Source organism: Salvelinus sp. IW2-2015, linkage group LG1, assembly GCF_002910315.2.
Source record: "Salvelinus sp. IW2-2015 linkage group LG1, ASM291031v2, whole genome shotgun sequence".
NCBI lineage: Eukaryota > Metazoa > Chordata > Actinopteri > Salmoniformes > Salmonidae > Salvelinus > Salvelinus sp. IW2-2015.
In genome coordinates this window covers 6,505,532-6,527,438 of record NC_036838.1, presented here as the reverse complement: position 1 = coordinate 6,527,438, position 21,907 = coordinate 6,505,532, and the positions used below count along the sequence as shown (strand labels likewise).

The following is a 21,907-nucleotide window of genomic DNA, read 5'->3' as shown; positions in this document are numbered from 1 at the left end:
GCTTTGYGTTGTAGCTGCCGATATTGAATCAGTGCCATGTAGTGCAAACAAAAGGTACAATAGGYCTACATCAGTGAAGCACAGGAGGCAAGGCACAATATGATGTTTACTGTGAAGTGTACACATCTTCAGGTTATTGTGTGCATGCATGGGCTCGGCGTGGGCACTGATTCACTGGGGTGTATGTTTCTTGTCTTTCAGGTTATCTCCCACACACACCCTAGCATGCATTGACGCCTACACCAGCCGGGCGTGGAGTCCCTGTGTCTCTGACAGTTAGCTTTTTTCCCCAGCATATCGGACAGTGATAATACTAGGTGTGTGTGATTAAGTGTGTGTGTCTTCAGTGACTGCGTCTGCCTGCGACACTCACTCGAAGTGTGTCGCCTCACACACACGCCGGCACTCACCATGGCAGCGGAATGTGTTCCGGAGGGGCCCCCCGACCTTAAGGAGATGGGTGAGGAAGATGTGTGGGAGCTGATCAACGACAACCGTCATCGTATCTCCCTGGGTGTGAAACCATGTATGTTGATCCCCTACCTTCGCCAGGCCAGGGTCCTCACAGAGATGGATGAAGATGAGATCCTCTCCTGCCTCAAGCTCAACAACAGCTCCATGAGGACCAGTAAGACTTCTATTCTATTCGTTTCTATGATTTCCTATTGTATTACTTTAGATTTTCTTCTGTTGTATGCTTTCTGTGTTTTTTTTTCTATTCTGTTTAATTCTATTCCATTCTATCAGTGTTGATTTTTTTTTCACTTGGTTTTGTTGATACATTTCTTTGGAGGTGTAAGTAGAGCCAGAACGGCCCGTATGGGCAGGAGCCTATGTCCTGTTTCTGTAGCATGAGGGAGCCTGATGTACAAGTACACCCCCTGGGCAGGACACTAGTGGCACAGGGCCTTACCAGCAATCCATCTCCTTAATGCTGAGTCCCAAGCAGAGAGGCATCAGGTCCCATTTGTAGTCTTTGGTATGAATCGATCAGGAACCGACCATCCAACCTTGCAATCTCAAGGTGGACACTTTAACCACAAGGCCACTGTATAGGGTGTCCACCTACTATGCCCAGCTTTGGTGAGGAAATTTTACTTCCTTATGTTATAAAATACATTTTACCAAGACAAATATGATTATTTATGTTCTGAATTATTCTTTCTCTAACATGTCATTAGCATAATTTTTTTTTARTTGGATTTCGTAACCTAATACATCCGTTAGTAAGCACCGAGCTCTGTTGACATAGCGGTGCAGGTTTGTAACAACCTTTGTTGATTTTACATTTTGCGGTCGTCATCTTCAAAGTTGTTTCCACGGGTCGGAAAAAGTAAAATTAGCATAACACAAGCTGAATTAAATGTAAAAGGATTTGAAAATAAAAATCGTTGTATACGCTCAGTGTTCCGTTGACATTTCACAAGGATACGCATGTTTTTTTTTTTAAATCTTCGTGAAAGGACAGTAATTTCGAATTAATATGAAAAGTGTATACAAAAATACTATAGTACATGTCATGTCTCAAAATCGATATCCATCTTATCTATTGTTTTATTTGCTGCAGATTTAAGGAGAAAGGTGACGAGTGAACCTGTCAGGTAGCCAGTACCCTTAATTCTTGCACAGAATCCAGTTTAGCTGACATGATGCAATTTTCCAGATTTTTGACCACTTTTTTTCTGGCCTCCATTGATTTAGTCATCCTAACTCTGGCCACCCTACAAGGAAAAAACTCCAATAACGTTTAAACGGATTGTGTATATGTTAGAGGTCGACCGATTAGGATTTTTCAACGACGATACCGATTATTGGATACCGATAGCCGATACCGATTAATCGGCCGATTTTTTATTTATTTGTAATAATGACAATTACAACAATACTGAATGAACACTTATTTTAACTTAATACAGTGGGGCAAAAAAGTATTTAGTCAGCCACCAATTGTGCAAGTTCTCCCACTTAAAAAGATGAGAGAGGCCTGTAATTTTCATCATAGGTACACTTCAACTATGACAGACAAAATGAGAAAAAAAATCCAGAAAATCACATTGTAGGATTTTTAATTGAATTTATTTGCAAATGATGGTGGAAAATAAGTATTTGGTCAATAACAAAAGTTTATCTCAATACTTTGTATATACCCTTTGTTGGCAATGACAGAGGTCAAATGTTTTTCTGTAAGTCTTCACAAGGTTTTACACACTGTTGCTGGTATTTTGTCCCATTCCTCCATGCAGATCTCCTCTAGAGCAGTGATGTTGGGGGCTGTTGCTGGGCAACACGGACTTTCAACTCCCTCCAGATTTTCTATGGGGTTGAGATCTGGGACTGGCTAGGCCACTCCAGGACCTTGAAATGCTTTTACGAAGCCACTCCTTCTGTGCCCGGGCGGTTGTGTTGGGATCATTGTCATGCTGAAAGACCCAGCCACGTTCATCTTCAATGCCCTTGCTGATGGAAGGAGGTTTTCACTCAAAATCTCACGATACATGGCCCCATTCATTCTGTCCTTTACAAGATCAGTCGTCCTGGTCCCTTTGCAGAAAAACAGCCCCAAAGCATGATGTTTCCACCCCATGCTTCACGTAGGTATGGTGTTCTTTGGATGCAACTCAGCATTCTTTGTCCTCCAAACACAACGAGTTTCGTTTTTACCAAAAAGTTATATTTTGGTTTCATCTGACCATATGACATTCTCCCAATCTTCTTCTGGATCATCCAAATCTCTAGCAAACTTAGAGGGGCCTGGACATGTACTGGCTTAAGCAGGGGGACACGTCTGGCACTGCAGGATTTGAGTCCCTGGCGGCGTAGTGTGTTACTGATGGTAGGCTTTGTTACGTTGGTCCCAGCTCTCTGCAGGTCATTCACTAGGTCCCCCCATGTGGTTCTGGGATTTTCGCTCACCGTTCTTGTGATCATTTTGACCCCACGGGGTGAGATCTTGCCTGGAGCCCCAGATCGAGGGAGATTATCAGTGGTCTTGTATGTCTTCCATTTCCTAATAATTGCTCCCACAGTTGATTCTTCAACCAAGCTGCTTACCTGTTGCAGATTCAGTCTTCCTAGCCTGGTGCAGGTCTACAATTTTGTTTCTGGTGTCCTTTGACAGCTCTTGGTCTTGGCCATAGTGGAGTTTGGAGTGTGACTGTTTGAGGTTGTGGACAGGTGTCTTTTATACTGATAACAAGTTCAAACAGGTGCCATTAATACAGGTAACGGTGGAGGACCGAGGAGCCTCTTAATAAGAAGTTACAGGTCTGTGAGAGCCAGAAATCTTGCTTGTTTGTAGGTGACCAAATACTTATTTCCACCATAATTTGCAAATAAATCATAAAAAATCCTGCCAGTGTGATTTTCTGGATTTTTTTTCTCATTTTGTCTCTCATAGTTGAAGTGTACCTATGATGGAAATTACAGGCCTCTCTCATCTTTTTAAGTGGGAGAACTTGCACAATTGGTGGCTGACTAAATACTTTTTTGCCCCACTGTATATACATCAATAAAATCAATTTAGCCTCAAATAAAAATGAAACATGTTCAATTTGGTTTAATAATGCAAAACAAAGTGTTGGAGAAGAAAGTAAAAGGGCAATATGTGCCATGTAAGAAAGTGTAAAGAATCCCGCCGAAGATGGTGCCTTTTCCTGTTCGCTCGGCGGTCGTCGTCGCCGGCCTACTAGCTGCCACCGATCCCTTTTCTGTTTCATTTAGTCGTGTCTGATTTGTTGCACCTGTTTCGTGTTTAGGTTTGGTTGTGGGCTATTTAAACCCGTTGGCCCGCCGGCTTTTGTGCAGGTTTGTTTTTCTGTTTGTGGTGTTCGTTTATTCTTGTGGTGTCTGTTCCTGCTCAGTTTCGTCCTGTTTGTTGGACTGGGCTTTACGCGCCCTTGTGTGTGTGGCGTGACCGTCTCTCTGGTTTATTTGGAACATTAAAAATCCACGTCTTTTGGAACTACCCTGCTCTCTGCGCCTGACTCCTTCACTCACGACTTTTGAAGTCCTGACAGAAAGCTAACGTTTAAGTTCCTTGCTCAGAACATGAGAACATATGAAAGCTGGTGGTTCCTTTTAAATGAGTCTTCAATATTCCCGTAAGAAGTTTTAGGTTGTAGTTATTATAGGAATTATAGGACTATTTCTCTCTATACTGATTTGTATTTATCCTTTGACTATTGGATATCTTATAGGCACTTTAGTATTGCCAGTGTAACAGTATAGCTTCCATCCCTCTCCTCGCCGCTACCTGGGCTCGAACCAGGAACACATCGACAACAGCCACCCTCGAGCATGGTTACCCATGCAGAGCAAAAAGGGGAACAACTACTCCAAGTCTCAGAGCGAGTGACGTTTGAAACGCTATTAGCGCGCACCCCGCTAACTAGCTAGCCATTTCACATCGGTTACACCAGCCTAATCTTGGGAGTTGATAGGCTTGAAGTCATAAACAGCGCAATGCTTGAAGCACAGCAAAGAGCTGCTGGCAAATGCAGGAAAGTGCTGTTTGAATGAATGCTTACGAGCCTGCTGGTGCCTACCATCGCTCAGTCAGACTGCTCTATCAAATCATAGACTTAATTATTACATAATAACACACAGAAATACGAGCCTTAATATGGTCGAATCCGGAAACTATCATCTCGAAAACAAAACGTTTATTCTTTCAGTGAAATACGGAACCGTTCCGTATTTTATCTAACGGGTGGCATCCATAAGTCTAAATATTCCTGTTACATTGCACAACCTTCAATGTTATGTCATAATTACGTACAATTCTGGCAAATTAGTTCGCAATGAGCCAGGCGGCCCAACCTGTTGCATATACCCTGACTCTGCGTGCAATGAACGCAAGAGAAGTGACACAATTTCACATAGTTAATATTGCCTGCTAACCTGGATTTCTTTTAGCTAAATATGCAGGTTTAAAAATATATACTTCTGTGTATTGATTTTAAGAAAGGCATTGATGTTTATGGTTAGGTACACGTTGGAGCAACGACAGTCCTTTTTCGCAAATGCGCACTGCATCGATTATATGCAACGCAGGACACACTAGATAAACTAGTAATATCATCAACCATGTGTAGGTGTAACTAGTGATTATGATTGATTGATTGATTGTTTTTTATAAGATAAGTTTAATGCTAGCTAGCAACTGACCTTGGCTTCTTACTGCATTCGTGTAACAGGCGGGCTCCTTGTGAGGCAGGTGGTTAGAGCGTTGGACTAGTTAACCGTAAGTTTGCAAGATTGAATCCCTGAGCTGACAAGGTAAAAATCTGTCGTTCTGCCCCTGAACAAGGCAGTTAACCCACCGTTCCTAGGCCGTCATTGAAAATAAGAATATGTTCTTAACTGACTTGCCTAGTTAAATAAAGGTGTAAAAAAAATCAAAGATTACCGATTTCCGATTATTATGAAAACTTGAAATCGGCCCTAATTAATCGGCCATTCCGATTAATCGGTCGACCTCTACTATATGTACCTTTCAGAGGGTGACTGGGCAAGACAACAGATTTGGTACAAACAGGTGCACTGGTTTGTGTTAAGAACTGCACCCCGCTGGGTTTTTCACGTTCAACAGTTCCCTGTGTGTATCAAGAATGGTCCACCACCCAAATGACATCCAGCCAACTTGACACAACTGTGGGAAGCATTGGAGTCAACATGGGCCAGCATCCCTGTCGAACGCTTTTGACACCTCAATTTGTCAGGGCATGGACTCTAGAAGACAAAAAGAGGGTACAACTCAATATTAGGTGTTCCTAATGTTTTGTACACTCAGTGTATATCTACGCACTTGAGCATGTCTTATAACTGGTAATGAAAATTAGTTATGCGATTCATAAATGTTTATAACTCAACATGTCCATATTTTAATATTGTCTGTCCCCTATAAAACTACTAAATTAATAAGGAAATACAACAGTCAATTTTTATGAATAAGTCCATAAAACAGTCCATCTTCGTGTTTGATTTATGTTGTGCACTTTGTCCTATTTAACCCTTTGTCTTCTTTAGGTCACATGCTGGACCTGCTGCGTATCCAGGGGAGGAACGGTGCAATGGCCCTGCTGGAGAGCCTGATGATCCACTACCCCGCCCTCTACACCCAGGTCACAGGCCGCAAGCCCAGCACCGAGCCCTCTGGCTTCAGTGGTGAGTAGCACGCAACACATGACCTGTTTCCCATATGGCTCATTTAGGCCATGTGTTAAGGAGAGGGGCGGGTTACCTTGTGTGAAGAATGATGGCTCTTTTTTAATTTGTCCTGTCTGCTTGAAAACCAGTACAATGTGTTCATTCTATTCATCAGTAAACCGTATTCTAAATTTAAAGTATTCATATAATCCCCATTGGAGTAAATCATATTTGGTGGGAAATTATWCATAGTCCAATCAGTTGTCCTGGGTTAGCAGAAGGCTGTAGTGTGTCCATCCTAATCTGATTTCCTCCCAGGCCTGATTAAGTACTCGGACTTGACGGAGTACCTGGTCAAAGCCTTGACAGGGATGCAGAAGGAGCTGAAGGAGGCTCGGCAGGAGGCCAGTCAGCTGGGGTCACGTTGCACCTCCCTGGAGGCGCAGCTAGGTCAGACTCTGGAGCGGCAGGAGGAGTCTCGCCGTCTTAAGGCCGACCACGGCCGCATGAGGAAGCACTTGGCTGCCGCGCACCACGACATCTTGAAGCTGAAGGACGAGAAGTGTGGCCTGTATGCGCGGTACACGGCCGCCATCGAGGAGAGGTCGGCCGCCAACATCCACTGTAGCGACCTCAAACTGCAGGTCAGGGTAAAAGGGTTAGCCCTGTGATATTACGTAGTGGTGATGACTGCACTGCGTTACATGAAGTGATAAATTACGGTATTTACAGGGTTGACCAAAAGTATGGTAAAGTTGATTGAATTAATAACAGCATTATTTTGGTGTAGAAACGTGTTAAAGCTCCTTCGGCATCCCTGTCCACATTGTACATTTTGTTGTATTTGTCTGTTACTCAAAATACATTCAATTCAAAAAGCTGGAATCCTTAATGGTGAAAGAGCCACGTCCGTTTGCGATATTACAACAACAAAGAAGTTACTGCAAACAACAAACAACGTTTTTCCCCCCCTCTGACATCATTGCATATGTACCACACTTTTWAAAAATTTATTACACGATGCTCCCCAGCTCTGTTTCGTCAACAAAACAATAACAACAGCCATGGGGCGGACAGTGGCGCTGTTTCCCCTACTGCGGATTCCATCTTTAAGAGATACATTTCATTCACTGTAAGAAACAACAAGGGACAACAGAAAACATGTTGAAGCAACTGTGGTCAAATACTGCGGTCACAGTATTTGTGACAGTAGTCTTCTGTTTTTCTATGATGGGCAGGTATATCAGCTTCAGTTTGAGCTGCGCAAAGCCCAGACAGAGACGGACATTGAGAGGCAGCGCTTGCCCAAGTGCCCCAACCCCAGCGAGACGCAACAACTGCAGGACGAGATTAGCGCTCTGCGCAGGCAGCTACTGGTGGCCGAGAAATTCACCCCGGTGAGTGAGGACAAGCTCAGACTTGTACAAAGAAACTAGAATTTCTCAGACACACTGTGGTTCTGACAATTATCACTTCCTCTTGTCTTTCTGTTTCTCTCACTATCCCTCTACCCTTTGTTTTTCTCAAATGTTCTATCCCCCATTCTCTGTATCCCTACACCTCCCTCTCTCTCTCCAGGCGCGTGATGATATCCTGGCCCAAAACCTGGTTGAGGCGAGGGATGGCCATATGGAGCTTGCTGAGCAGCTCAGGTGCTACAGAGAGGAGAATGAGCAGCTGACCCGCGAGAGGCGGGAGGTGTGTGTGTCCAGGAGATTGTGAACGACCCTTTTGAGTTGGTCATTTTATTCAACAGCAAATATCTGCGGAATGGCAATATGCTTTGTGTTGCACAGTACATTTTAGAGTGTCCAAACTCTAAACACTGCGTGGGTGTGTTTGCTCTTAGATGGTGGAACATAAGGAGTGTCTGGCGCTGCAGGTTCAGAAGTTGTCTCTGGACTGTGAGATGTACAAGCAGAAGGGTACTGTCAAACAGAGCCAACTGAGGGAGCTACAGGCAGAGAGAGACTACGTGAGGAGCTATTACCTTATGGCATCATTACTCATCCTGAAATCAATTATTGGAATGCCATACCTGTCTGTGTGTCCGCCTGCCTGTCAGTCTGTCTGCCTATATCCACCTATTTGCATACTGACCTGCCTGCATGTCTGTCTTTGCTTGTCACTCCACATACACTGAGCGTACAAAACATTAGGAACACCTGCTCTTTCCATGACATACACTGAGCAAGTGAATCCATTTAAAAGCTATCCCTTGTTGAGGTCACTTGTTAACCGGTCTCCTCCCCTTCATCTACACTGATTAAAGTGGATTTAAAGAAGGTTTTTGACGCCTTGAGACAACGGAGACATGCGTGTGTGTGCCATTCGGAGGGTGAATGGGAAAGACAAAAGATTTCAGTGCCTTTGAACAGAGTATGGTAGTAGGTGCCAGGAGCAAAGGTTTGTGTCAAGAACTGCAACACTGCTGGGGGGTTGCAACTCAATATCAGGAAGGTGTCCTTAATGTTTTGAACACTCATTGTATGCATGTCTGTCTTATTGCCGCCCTATCTGTCTGTCTGTCCATCCCTCCAGGCGTGCCTGTCCAGGGGCAAGGCCCAGGCCCAGATATCCAGGAGCCTGGCTGAGAAGGACACGCTGCGCAGCGCACACACTGTATACATACGCACACACAAATCCACATTGTATACACACATTAACATACAGAGCAGATTCTAAATGAGATACTAACGACTAACGTGTCTGTCTCCAGGAATGGAAGTTTAGCTGGGAGAGCCAGGGCTCCAGCAGTGACAGCCTCCCCTCCAGCCCCTCACCTCGTCCCCGCCTCCGCCGCATGCATGCAATTTGCCCCGATTCCATGAAGGTGTGTGTGCATGCAGGACACAGGATTTGCATGCAGGATTTAAATCAGTCATGTCAGCTGATCATTAAAGACAAATCAGACAGCTGATTTGTCTTTAATGATTTGCATCATAAACTTGACTTCTGGTAATTGTGTTTGTCTGTGTGTAGAGTAACGATATCACTCCAAGTAGTGTCCCGTCCCAAAACGTGGAGCCTCCATGCCCAGACTCACTGCGGAGACAAGAAAAGACCCTATGGTACAATCGAGACAGGTAAGGTGTGTGTGTTTTAGACTCTGTATATGTTTAAGACACAGTCTGACTCCTCATTCAGAACCAGTTGGACACTTACACACTAGTACAGTTGGCATGCTTCCTTCTATATTCTGAGTGATGTCCAAAGTCCGCTTTTTGACCAGGAAGGCCATGTGTTTACTCTGTGTTGCCGGGAAGAGCTTAATTTCAAGGCTTTTTCCCCCCCAGCGTCCTTAGCCCTTCTTTCTGTTCTAGTAAGATGAGATCATTTCATTATAAAAGGTAGATTTGATCTTCCTATAAACTATGTGGGGTCTCTGTCTGTGTCCCAAATGGCATTCTATTCCCTATATAGTACAGTAGTTTTGACCAGAGCCAAATGGGTCCTGGTCAAAAGTAGTGCACTGTATAGGGATTAGGGTGCCATTGGAAACGCACCCTTTGTGGTCATATTTGATCGAGGATTCAGGTGTTATTTTTGGAACTAATTATAGGTTGTTTTCACAGATGAACGGCTGCCCGTGTTCGTGTTTGTTGTCGTAGTTTTGTGTTTACAGTGAAGACAGTCTGTCCAAGTGCCATGATGGCAATTCTGGATTTCTGCAGTCCAACTCACCCAACCAGTTTATATGTCGCAGCATACATGATACCTAGAGAGGGAGGGAAGGAGAGGTTCGAGAGGTTCGAGAGAGAGAGAGAAAATAAGAACACCGCATTTTTGGAAACAAGTGTTATTCCCTCTTCTTGTCCCTAGCTCGGAGACGGCTGAATGTGACGTCTTACTTGACAATGACTTTGTGTTCATCCCCGGTGGTACGTAACTGAATGAACTCTAACCTTTAACAACCTCTCACCTTACTGGGACTTAACAGCTTCTGTGTGTGTGTGCGTGTGCACTTTCAAGTGTGTTTGTGTGTGTGCATTTGTGTGCTTACATACACGGGTATAAGCGTGTGCGTGCGTGTTTGTCTTTGAGGGGAACACCCAKATGAGACTTCCTGAAAACAAATGGATATGTTTTTGTTGGCCACTTACCGAGCCGAAATTAGCCTTGGGTGAAGTTTGGATCCTGGCCTGGTAGGCTAGGTAACACATTAACTGTCGGGCGTTCTCTCTGTGTACACATTCTTGAACAGTCTCTTTTGTTTTATTCGATTTACAGGCAATGAGGTTGAGCAATCTGTTATGTCACCCACACCTTCCTGCCAAAGCAACAACAGTGATGGGTGAGGAACTTGAATTTACCTTGATAGTACTGAAATCTATGGGATGTGCTCACTCACATTCCCTACCTTGAATTGTTGCTGATGAGTGGAGGAAAGGCTGAAGCAAGCATAAGTACAGAGGAAGAAAGCCATTTAGCCTATATATTGCAAGAAGATGGTATTATGATGATGACACATGAAAATGATTTGCTCCTATAGGGCGCCATTACCAAACTCAAAGTACCTTACGTACATCGTATGCATTTAATAATCATCTTGGTTAACACGAAACTAAAATCACACGCATTTTGGTCAGATGCTCGATTGTTTATGAACTTTCCGTAGTCTGTCCAGGATAGATTAATGTGACAATGAAATACGCTCAGCTCCTCTCCATCTCAACCCATGTCTCTTCAGGGCATCAGCACCCCCGTTCCTGCTGCGCTCCCGGCCCCGGGCCATGCGCATCACGGGCCGAGTCCTGACCATCTCCTTCCAGGGGGAGGCGCTGCTGAGCCAGCTGCAGGTGGTGGGGGGTAACAAGACGGGCGTGTTCGTCCACCAGGTCACTGAGGGCTCCGCCGCCAACACAGTGGGCATTAGTTCGGGGGCACAAATACTGGAGGTGTGTGTGTGTGTTTGTATCTGTGTCTCCACAACTCCAGTCTCCTATCTAGCACGCACCTGACAGATCGATTCATGGCAGCCATTTTGTGTCATAACTCTCCGCTCTTCTTTATAGTTTCTGTGAATGCACTATAATTCTAATGGGTGTTTGTGCTACTGGGTTCCAGGTGAAGTATGAGCAGGCTCAGGAGGCTCTAAGGATGGTTCTGGAGGACTCCACCCTGGAAGAAGCCATGTGGGCTCTGGGGCAGGTCCAAGGCTTCTGCCACCTCTCCCTGAGGCCCAACCAAGATGGTGAGACCCTGGCCCTGTTAAAATTATATGAATATGTTATCATTACGTTCAAATACAGTCTGGTTCAAATAATTTATACGTCATCACATTCAAATACCCTGCCCAGTGCAAATACTTGTAAAATGCATCCTTTCTTTCTCCCTTGCTTGACGTTATCCTTCTGATGTGACAGAATTGTATAAGCAAGGAGGTTCTTCAAAATGTTAACGTGACTTTAATGGAGTGTCAAATCGCCCAGATCAGGCACTAGAGAGAGAAAAATGTGTTCTTAGCTGATTAGAAAAAATGTTGTTTGACTAGTGTGTGTCTCTGGATCTCGTCACAGAAGTGCCTCATTCTCATGATTTAGGTTGAAAGTCGAGGGTTATCCGTTTCGTGTTTCATAGGTATTTAGGTTGACTGTTTGTTTTGAGGTAACATCGCAACATAGGGGTGAAAAACAGAGTGACATGCTCGGGACACTTAACCCATGACAACTTCAAAGTAGTCCATTTCAGCACCTGGCTAATATTCACAACAACAACAAAGAGTGCTCTCTTTTTTACTCACTGGAAAGCTATTGGCATGCTACGATAGCGTTGCATAAGTCCCGTTCTCTGTGTAATGTGTATCACTAAGAATAATCACATGAAACAGGTGAAGTTATGCTTCCACTTGATACTTCATAAATATGCTATTTTAATGTTTCTGCATTCATGTTGGTTGGTCGTGCGTGTGTATATATCACACCTGTAACATTGGTGCCGTGACCCAAATCTGTCACAGTCATAATCCTCTATGGTTCCTCCCCTTTTCTCTCTCTCTCAGCCTATGAGAAGCTCCTGCTGCAGAGTGGCGAGGCCATGTCAGGTGACTCCTTCTACGTGCGCGTCAACATGTCGTTACCCGGGGGCTCGCAGGACACTCTGAACGTTTCCTGTAACGACATCCTCCACGTCACATGCACCCTCCCAGCGGGCGCTGACCGCTCCTGGAGGGCCAGCCACGTCCACCCTTGCCAACTGCTGGACCTCAAGACGGGCAACTTGCCCAACTACTACAGGTAGTAGGCCCAGTACCCACCGTGGGGGATTGGATTGTTGACATGGAATATTTCTAGCCCAGCCTGGTTCCAGATCTGTTTGTGCATTCTTACCAACTCCTATGAGCACTATAGTACAGACAGATCTGGGACTAGGCTATATCTTTCCCCCTTGGAGAACTAACATCTACTACATCTAATCTATGTTTGATACAATGACGTATTGATAAGAATTACTGTAGGATTTGAATTGGCCAATACATAAATGACATACTGATCAGAATTACTGTAGGATTTGAATTGGCCAATACATAAATGACATACTGTATAGATTATATTTGTGAAGATGTGTTCATTGTCATTGCAGAGCCCAACGCCTGCTGATCAGAGCTATTGAGGACATGAGCATTCAACCCATGGCACTTAGAAAGGTAACATCATTCACTAGTTTCATAGTTTGCAGAACTACTCTGACCAGAATCCAACTTGCTTTATGGTTCTGAGTTACAGTCAAGTGACACTCCTTTCCCGCGAACGTGTTCCAAAAATGTTTGTTTTTGACTAGAATGTGTTAACCGAATATTCATGAAGAAAATGTTGTGGTCATGTGAATATCCCTCCGAACCGCTGTCAAACGTTCGGGTTAACACGTTGTTGGCTGAGTCCTCAGGCCCGGGACAAGCAGAAGACTGTGAGGATCGTCAGTACGGGGAGACAGGGGAGGAATCCTCTGTGGGTCTGTGTAGAAGACAGCAAGGACAAGAGCACTGGGCCAGGTATATATCAGATACAGTCAAAGCTGGATAGGAAGTCATTTTTGTACACAAGAATATACAAAACATAACAGAGCCAGAACCATAGAGGCCATATCATAAGACTATCCTCAATGTTGGAGCCAAACACTCCATTGAAATGTCAACATGGCACCCATTGAAGTCCTGCATCAAACCATGTTTGCTAAACTGTGGATAAACATTGCTAAAGCAGGTTGGATTAACTCCAGCCCTATGATATTACCATACCTATTAGGGCTGGGACGATACGGGTATCGCGGCAAGTATTGTGTTACTGGTATCGTCACAGCTCATATACCTGTAATAATGTCGCCTTGGTTATTGACCTGAACCCGGTGTGTCCTAATATTGTCCTCTGCTCTAGGGGATGCCTCTGCGCCCAGAGGCTGTTTGTCCCTCATGCCCTACACCCTGGTCACGGCCCACTACCCACCCGTCTGTCGTCCGGTCCTCCTGCTACCCACAATCCTCGGCCGTGTCCTGAATCAGAAGCTGGCCAAGTGGCAGGGCTTTCAGTTGTGTGAGCCAGGTTAGGGAGGAGCTCTCTTTTTGTCTTTTTCTGATGTTCTCTCTCCTCTCTCTTTTCTTTCTTTCATCCATCACCTGCCCGATGCCCAGAGCGGAATTCCAATGAGATGATCTAATATTTGCACTGTAGCGGAAGGTGATGTTAATGAAGATGCAAATGTTTGTTTTCCTCACACCTGCTGTCTCACCTTATCCTATACCCATCTCTCCCCCTCTCTCTCCCTCCCTCCCTCCCCCTATCCCCAGAGTTATTGAGTTCCAGCGAGCACGCTGCCAGGCTGCAGAGGTCTGAGGTGCTGGAGGAGTGTGAACAGGGGGGTCAGCGGTGTTACACCCTGCAGAGTGTTGAGAGGGTCATGAAGCAGGTGGGATAGTCGAAATGACAACACCGTATTTGACATACTGATATTAGAAGAAAAAAAGGATGGTTTATGACTTACTTGAACCGTTTTCCACAAACGTCACAAAAAGTACCGATAATACCTCCCTTATTTTCAGTGGTCCTGTTATTTGATGTACCCTGTGTTCCAGAAGAATCTTTGCAGCTGCAGTATTGACCGTACCGAAACTCCTCTCCTGTCTCTACTCTCAGGGTACCCACTGTGTGCTGCCTCTAGGTCTGGACTGTGTACGCCGCCTCCACAGGGCAGAGATCTTCCCCATCATCATCTTCATCGCCCAGTCCAAGTCCAGAGCAGCACGCAAACTCAAGTAGGCCACTGTGTGACTTTTGATACGAAATATGAATGGTAGCAATATTGTTCCATTGCCCCTCCTACATGGTGTGTCTTTGTGTTTATTTCTCTTGTTCTCTCTCCCTCCATCTCGACCTTCTACCCTATTTGTCTTTATCTTCGCTCTCTCTCTATCGCTCTATTCATTCATCGCTCTTGTTCCCCCCCCCCCCTGCCTCCTCCCCCTCTCGCCCAGGTCTAAGGTGCAGAGTCAGGGCTGGTCCGAGGAGCAGCTGCTGGAGTGTTCTCGCAGCGAGGAGTCCCTGCTGGACAAGCTGCCCTGCCTCTACCGCATCGTCAGCCCTGACTCGTGGGATGACAAAACCACCCTGCTCACCACCCTGCACTCCATCATCTTGGAGGAGCAGAAGAAGATTGTGTGGGTGGAGCCTGATTTGTGGTGATKTTAAGGCATCAGAAGCATCAATGTGAAGTTTGTTGATGAGSTACTCGTGGCCAAATTGGATGTCTTTGAATTCCTTTATTTGTCAAAAAATTATTTGGAATATTTGTAAATGGATAAAACGGAGAAGAGTTCCAATAGGCATTACATACCTGAGCATTATGGGACAAGGGAAATGGATTGTGTATGCATGTGTACCTATGATAGCTACCTATACATATGAATTCTGTAATCAAGGTAGTAGTATGAGTATGAAGGTAGCATGATGAGATGTACCAGCACTTTGGTTTAACTTCATTAAGTTCTTGTTTTATCCAACCTATATTTACTTGTATTGTTTTTGGGAATAGTTTTTCAATTATCTTTATCATAAAGATATGATAGTGTTATATACTGTGTATTGTATTATATACAGGATTTCAACAAACCTGTGAAACCATAGTCGTACCCAAGTCACACCTGAAATGTAATGTAGGAATTCTAGTCAGACTATGTTGACTAACTGTCAGACAGTTTTTAAGTTTCCATACAATGAGGGATTTAATGACCTATTCTGAAGTGTGCAACTCAAAGTAGGGTTAAAGTGTAATGATATTAGGCATTATATGGATTTAGGTTGGAACTTGTTTTTAAAGCAGTGGTATTCAAAGTCTGGGTTAGGGACCCCTGTTGGGGTCATGGGGGAACTGCAGTGGGGTCGCCAAAATAAAATGTATAATAAAATATAAAAATTAAGAGTACAGATTATTTTATTCGACAATATACAAACGTGAGAAAGGTCATTTAAAAAATAAAATTGTATTGAGTCAATGTATTTATTTATTTTCATTTTGATACGTTTTGAAAATGCAATAAATTGAAGGTTATTTGATTTACAGATTTTAAGGTTGTGTCAATACATTTGGGGTGGGGTTGCGAGAAATTATTGAGGGGAAAATGGGGTCCTCAGAAATTGTTTGAATAACACTTTTTTAAAGGGTGACAAAGTAACTGGTATTACACGATATTATGATGTTAACTTGTTGTATTTTATGATATATACAATGACTACACAGAGCTCAGGTATCATTGACCCTYAGTCACTCACTCTAGGAATGAGAACGAAGAATTGTCAATCAGAGATTTTCTCCTGTGCAACGCTTAGGCCTACTTGATTAGGCCTACTTGACTACTTCCTCTCTTTATGATCTTTCCCTGCCCTCCTAAATAACCACCAGGTACAGTATTAGGCACTGTCCCTGAGCCAGCTGTTTAAAACCTACTTATTGTGTTATGAGATTTATATGCATGTGTTATATCAGTTGTGTCATCATTTTTTGGTAAGAATGTTTATGATAATTGCCATCATAGATATAGGCTATGCAATTAATTAACAGATGGTGGTGGATTAGAGTTATGGCAATATTTTATTTATTTTGTGTAATTAAACATTTTTATGATGTTTGTCTTGCCATCCGATTGTTGGAAAATGTGTTTACAGATGCATTACAATCTTTTGGAAATACTATTATAAAATATGTAATTATTTTGTAACTAAATAAATTTTTATCATACTATTACTTTCGTATTTGCACATTTATGTCAAAGCAAAGTGCTCAAGAAGAATATATGGTTTGGTTTCTTCCAAATGTCATCATTAATTTTGCTAACACCTGCAGTTAATTTGCCTTTAAGCTTGAATTGTGTGTGCATGCACCACGTACATTTGAACGGTTGATGCTCCAATGTAACCAGCAGAGGGGGCAAGATTAAAAGGGAACGTAGGCAACCCACAACATTTCTGTTTCTCCAATTTGTCAAACATACTGTATTTTGTAAATAATGTTATAGCCTATTACTTATCCAACGTTTAGGTAAAGCAACAATTAAGCTTAACGTGGGAGTTTCGATAATTAGCGTCTTTAGGAATTGTTGACGTTACAACCCGTGCCTGAAAACACAGGTACGTTAACAAGCAAATTACTGGACCGGTATTTTAGAACTATGTCACAGCAATAGACACATTAAACACCAACAACATGGACGTTGATAGCAAGATTTGTATCGAAAAACTTTGAGTTTGGCTGAATAAAGTGTCTACAGTAGTATTTGCAATGCAAATACTTCCTAATAGGTTTTATTTGGGGTGTCTTTGATTTGCCAAAATATCTATAGAGCAATGATGAAATTGAATAGAACAAGTTATATTTTTTACAGACCTTTCGCTGCATTTAGACAGGCAGCCCAATTCTAATATTTTCTTCACTAATTGTTCTTTTGACCAATTAAATCAGCTCTGAAAAAAATCTGATGTTAAAGATCTGATGTGGTTGGTCAAAAGACCTATTAGTGAAAAAAAGATCAGAATTGAGCTGCCTGTGTGAACACAGTCTTTGAGGCCTACCATTCACTCTCTCAAGGTGGGAGAGTGTGTAGTATTTTAATTAGATTTGCCAGCAGCATACCACCCTGCATCCCACTGCTGGCTTGCTTCTGAAGCTAAGCAGGGTTGGTCTTGGTCAGTCCCTGGATGGGAGACTCAATGTTGCTGGAAGTGGTGTTGGAGGGCCAGTAGGAGGCACTCTTTCCTCTGGTCCCAAAAATGCACCAGGGCAGTGATTGGGGAAATGTAAAACTTGTACTGTATTTGAGGTTTTAAAAGGCTTCTGAAGTTTGTAATCTCCACTAAGAAATTTCAGACTTGTTCTTCACTTATGACAAATGTACATGAATTATTTTCCACGTAGTAATCCTTTCACTGCATAATTATTTTCCTGCTGTAGAAAACTCTCAAATGAATCTCCGATACCTGCAGCTTAAAATTGGAGATACATGCAGAACCGCTCGTTCCTTTTTCTACCAAAATGTATTAGATGTGTGCTAAATGACTTTATAATGATATAAAATTGTCCATTTAAGTATTTTACAATTAACAGACTTCATGACCACAACCTCTGGCGTATCATTCACATTTTATGGGGGTTTCTCACAAGATACGCATGTGATATGACATCATACTCTTAACTTTGGAGTTGGGAGTCATGAGATTTCACCCACTTTCAAATTTTGCCTCAAATTAAAACTCCACTATCAAACATTGGTTTGGGTTTCGGTGCATTGACTGCCTATAAATGTCAACGGCCACACGGGGGAGACAGAAAGAAATGAATAACAGTTTGTGGGAGTGGTTGAAAGAGAAAAAAAGATGGTGTGAGGGAAGAGGGAAGATTAAGAGTGAGTGGGAAATAGATTTTGGGATATCACCACAATGTGAAAACAGCAAGTCTTTCCTATTTTGCGTGCATGTGGCAGACTGGGCAGGCTTTTCTCTGGCCGTATGTCAGGGTTGACTTCTCTGATATACAGTATCTACTGGCAGGAAAACTACTGGCAAGAAAACAGAGGACTGAATCAATGTCCTCCTTTAGCTCTTGTGGTGATTATTGACTTAGTTGTTTATTTGTGAAGACTTCCACTGAATCAATTTCCCCACTGGAAGACGATCTTGGCTCCACCAGGGTCCAAAATCCCCTTCAGTTGCCGAGAAACCACTCCAGTGATTTGTGTGATGTCGGAGTTCATTAAAGACAGTGACATGCCTGCACTGTGAACGCAGCCAAGACCCTGCTATGGAGGGGAGAGGAGGAGGAGGGGTTTGGCCACAGCCCACACACCCTATCCCCCATGCCTCTCACGCACACTGTCTCCCTCGCTCACACATACACACGCGCGCACACACACCATGTCTCTCACACAGGCACACACGCTGCCCCCCCACCACCTCCCCACTCACATACACACATGTTGTCTTCCCCCCAACACCCCTGCACCATAGGGCTACTTTAACATGCWTTGATTGTTTTCTGTCTCCACGCTAGCTTGGGAACTGGGCTGGGTTTCAGCATTGAGGATTAAAGCAATGAAGAGCGGGTTTGGCAGGGGAAACTATCGTGGAGGATCAGGATTTGATGTTTAATTGATCGAGTTTGGATGTTGGAGCTGCAGGCATGTCACTTGTAATCACTCCAGATTTATTTCAGTGTGCCTGCACGCTCCCCATGCCTCCTGTGCCTTTTCTATGCTGGTTTCCTCTCATTTAGCAGCACAGTCTATCAAAGAAAATGGTTTCACAGCCAAGCATTGCATATTTAAACATGGGAGGGAAATCGTGGCTCTAATTGAAAACAACAGCCCACTCATAACTCTGAACTAGAACTTAAAAATGTGCTCTTCACATCAGTCACTCGAAATACTTCGAAAAGAAACGCTCTCTCATTTCGACTCTTGCCTTTCGTTTCCTTTGGTACTGTGCCATGGCTCCTGCTGCTATGTGCTGTACAATAAATTAATGATTGATCTTTCGCTCTCTCTCTCTTTCTCTCTTTCTCTCTCTCTCTCTCTCTCTCTCTCTCTCTCTCTCTCTCTCTGTCTCTCTCTGCTTCTCTCGTTCTCCTCTCTGTACAGCCTACACTTCTTCACATTTTTTCTCTCTCATCTAACTCCAGGTCTCTCTTCTCTCTCTCTCTCCTCTCTCTCTTCTCTCTCTTCCTTGCTAGTGCTGACCCATTGCTGACCTGGCATGGTGTGAAGCAAGTGACCAAGGAGTGGCGTTCCCTCGTGTGAATCTGTCCAGAAATACTGTCATCACACACTTATTCTCTCTTTCTCTCTCCTCTCTCTTTCTCTCTCCTCCCCCCCACACACACAAACACACACACACACACACACACACACACACACACACACACACACACACACACACACAACACCCACAGACACTCAGAGATCAAGCCAGCCCCCCCCTTTGGACCAGCATGGACCAAGCCCTCATGTTCCATCAAATTTTCTTACACACAGTTAGAAATAAATTTGTGGAGTTTTTTAATCCATTACAGTCAGACATTGCACTGCTCCACAAGATCTTATCATTTTGTTCTTATCATTTGTAGCCACCGATTTCCATGGGGCACATTTTGGTTCACTGTTCACACCTGTAGTAGTTACATAAATAGTACAGTCTCTCTCCTATCTCTCTCTCTCTCTCTCTTCTCTGTTCTCTCTCTCTCTCTCCATCTCTCTCTCTCTCTCCTTCTGTTTCTCTGTCCCTTCCTCTCTCTCTGTATCACCCTCTCCCTGTGTTTCTCCCAGTGAATACCAGGGGTGCAGTGAGGCTGGTGGCAGTGTGTGAGGCACCATTGTGTGAGGGGTCGAGGAGAGTCAGGGGCCAGACAATGCCAGGGTCAGAACACTCACGGGACGGAGCGGCCATCCACAGAGCAGTCAGCCAACACAGCCAAGCACACAGAGAGAGAGAAAGAGACAGAGGAAGGAGAAGAAAGAAAGCGACTGAAAGAGAGCGAAGTGAAGTAACAGGAAGAGCGCAAATGGGGAAGAGAAACAGGAGGAATAGATAGAAATAATGAGAAAGAGAAAGAAAGGGGGATTTATGGGCTTCCATAGTCTGTGTAGGAGGACTGAAAGGCACTGTGATAACAGAAACAGACGGATGACAAAGAGAAGGAGTTAGTCAGCAGAGTGAACCAGCTTAGTCAGCAGAGCTAGCCAGGTGGACTAGTAAGGCCCAGGCAGTCAGTCTCACTGTTATCCTTTTCTCACTGCTGAGCCAAGCTGAACTGGTCTTGCCTGGTTTCACGCCCACCTTAGTTATTATAATTTTGGTGGGTGCATATATTTGTCCTATTTCACAGATGTACAATTGTGTATGAATACACGTGTGAATTGGAAATGTGTTTATCCCAGTCTCCCTGAGACACCCTCAGAGAGTGGGGTCACGGCCAGGGTCTGCCATTATTAATGGCGACCCTGGAGCAATTAGGGTTAAGTGCCTTGCTCAAGGGTGACAGATTTTTCACCATGTCAGCTCGGGGATTCAAACTAGCGACCTTTCGGTTACTATCCCAACACTCTAAGCATTAGGCTGCTTGCCGCCCTATAAAGCTGTTGGAAGCATGCTGGAACCGTGTGAACATACTATACCAGCACTAGCAGTCTATGGTTGGGGTCGGCACGATAGAGTGAAAATGGTATATGAGTGAACAGGTCCCAGTCACCATGGAGCTAGATACTCTGACCAGCACGGTCCTTGAGGCTCTACGATGACCATTTATTAGCTGACCTGCTGAGCACTGCTGAGACCCTGAGAGAAAATACCAATACCTTATAATTATGACTCTCAAGCAATCCCTGGATTGCGATGAGCTTCGTTCTCTTGATACTGCTTCTTTTGGTGGTTATTACTTAGGTCGGTCACAGTGTTTGGGATATTTGGTTATGCAATTTATGTAAATGTATGTAGATTATTCAAATGAATCTAAATTGCCCCCTTAATTTGCTGTCAGTGGTATTTGTATCATGTGTGGTTGTTGCATGAAAGAAAACGTTATTTTAAAAGAAAGAGTATTGGTCAGTCTATCCTTGAAGAAGTGTGTGTGTGCGTGTGCGCGTGCGTGTGCGCGTGCGCGTGTGCGTGTGTGTGTTGACTCGAGGGGAGCCTTCAGCCCTTGGTTGATCTATGCTCCATCTGACAGGGGGGATCCTGAATATCTGCCCACAGCCAACTGACCCCCCTCCCACCACACACACACACACACACGAGAGCGAGAGAGAGAGAGAGAGAGAGAGAGAGAGAGAGAGAGACTGGCAGAGAGTAGAGGAGAGAGATGGAGTTAAAAGGAGACAGAGAGAGGAGGAGAAGGCAGAAAGACAGGAAAACACAGACTGAGAGGTAGAAAGCAGCAGCCCATCCAGCCATTTAATAGTCCTCCCACTCAGTGTACAAATGGAGAGATGACACGTGCTAGCAGGAGCTTTAATAGCATTGTAATGGTCCGCAGTGCAGGTGGGCGGAGAACCGGCTGAAACCATCTTACCAAACCCAAAGTAACTCAATTTTTCCCACTCACACCCATTTTAGAAAACCCTTTAGGAATGGCAGAGTGTCGAGTTAGTTACCTCCAATTCCATGTTGCTGGTGCTCTTAACCACTTAGAAAGTGAACACATTGATGCGTCCCAAATGCACCCTACTCCTAATTAGTGCACTAGCTTTGACAGGGTCCATACAGCTCTGGTCAAAACGTAGAAAACA

General features: G+C 44.0%; 1 protein-coding gene across 1 annotated transcript; it reads left to right on the top strand.

Moving 5' to 3' along the window:
• Positions 1-158: 158 nt before the first annotated feature.
• On the top strand, positions 159-15,698 carry LOC111956830 (caspase recruitment domain-containing protein 14). The gene is made up of 20 exons (XM_023977529.3): positions 159-628; positions 6,028-6,165; positions 6,466-6,791; positions 7,386-7,544; positions 7,726-7,845; positions 7,997-8,122; positions 8,689-8,769; positions 8,867-8,980; positions 9,130-9,233; positions 9,970-10,028; positions 10,378-10,441; positions 10,838-11,045; positions 11,215-11,341; positions 12,149-12,383; positions 12,730-12,793; positions 13,033-13,138; positions 13,521-13,685; positions 13,931-14,049; positions 14,277-14,395; positions 14,615-15,698. The coding sequence occupies exons 1-20, from the start codon at positions 412-414 to the stop codon at positions 14,820-14,822; spliced, it is 2,859 nt and encodes a 952-aa protein (XP_023833297.1). The 5' UTR covers positions 159-411; the 3' UTR covers positions 14,823-15,698.
• Positions 15,699-21,907: the final 6,209 nt, after the last annotated feature.

Bases quoted from the DNA above. Each gene is read 5' to 3' on its own strand.
- LOC111956830 (XM_023977529.3), top strand. From the start codon at position 412: ATGGCAGCGGAATGTGTTCCGGAGGGGCCCCCCGACCTTAAGGAGATG. The intron at 10,029-10,377 runs GTACGTAACTGA...TTCGATTTACAG, and splicing joins CTTTGTGTTCATCCCCGGTG to GCAATGAGGTTGAGCAATCT. The intron at 11,342-12,148 runs GTGAGACCCTGG...TCTCTCTCTCAG, and splicing joins CCTGAGGCCCAACCAAGATG to CCTATGAGAAGCTCCTGCTG.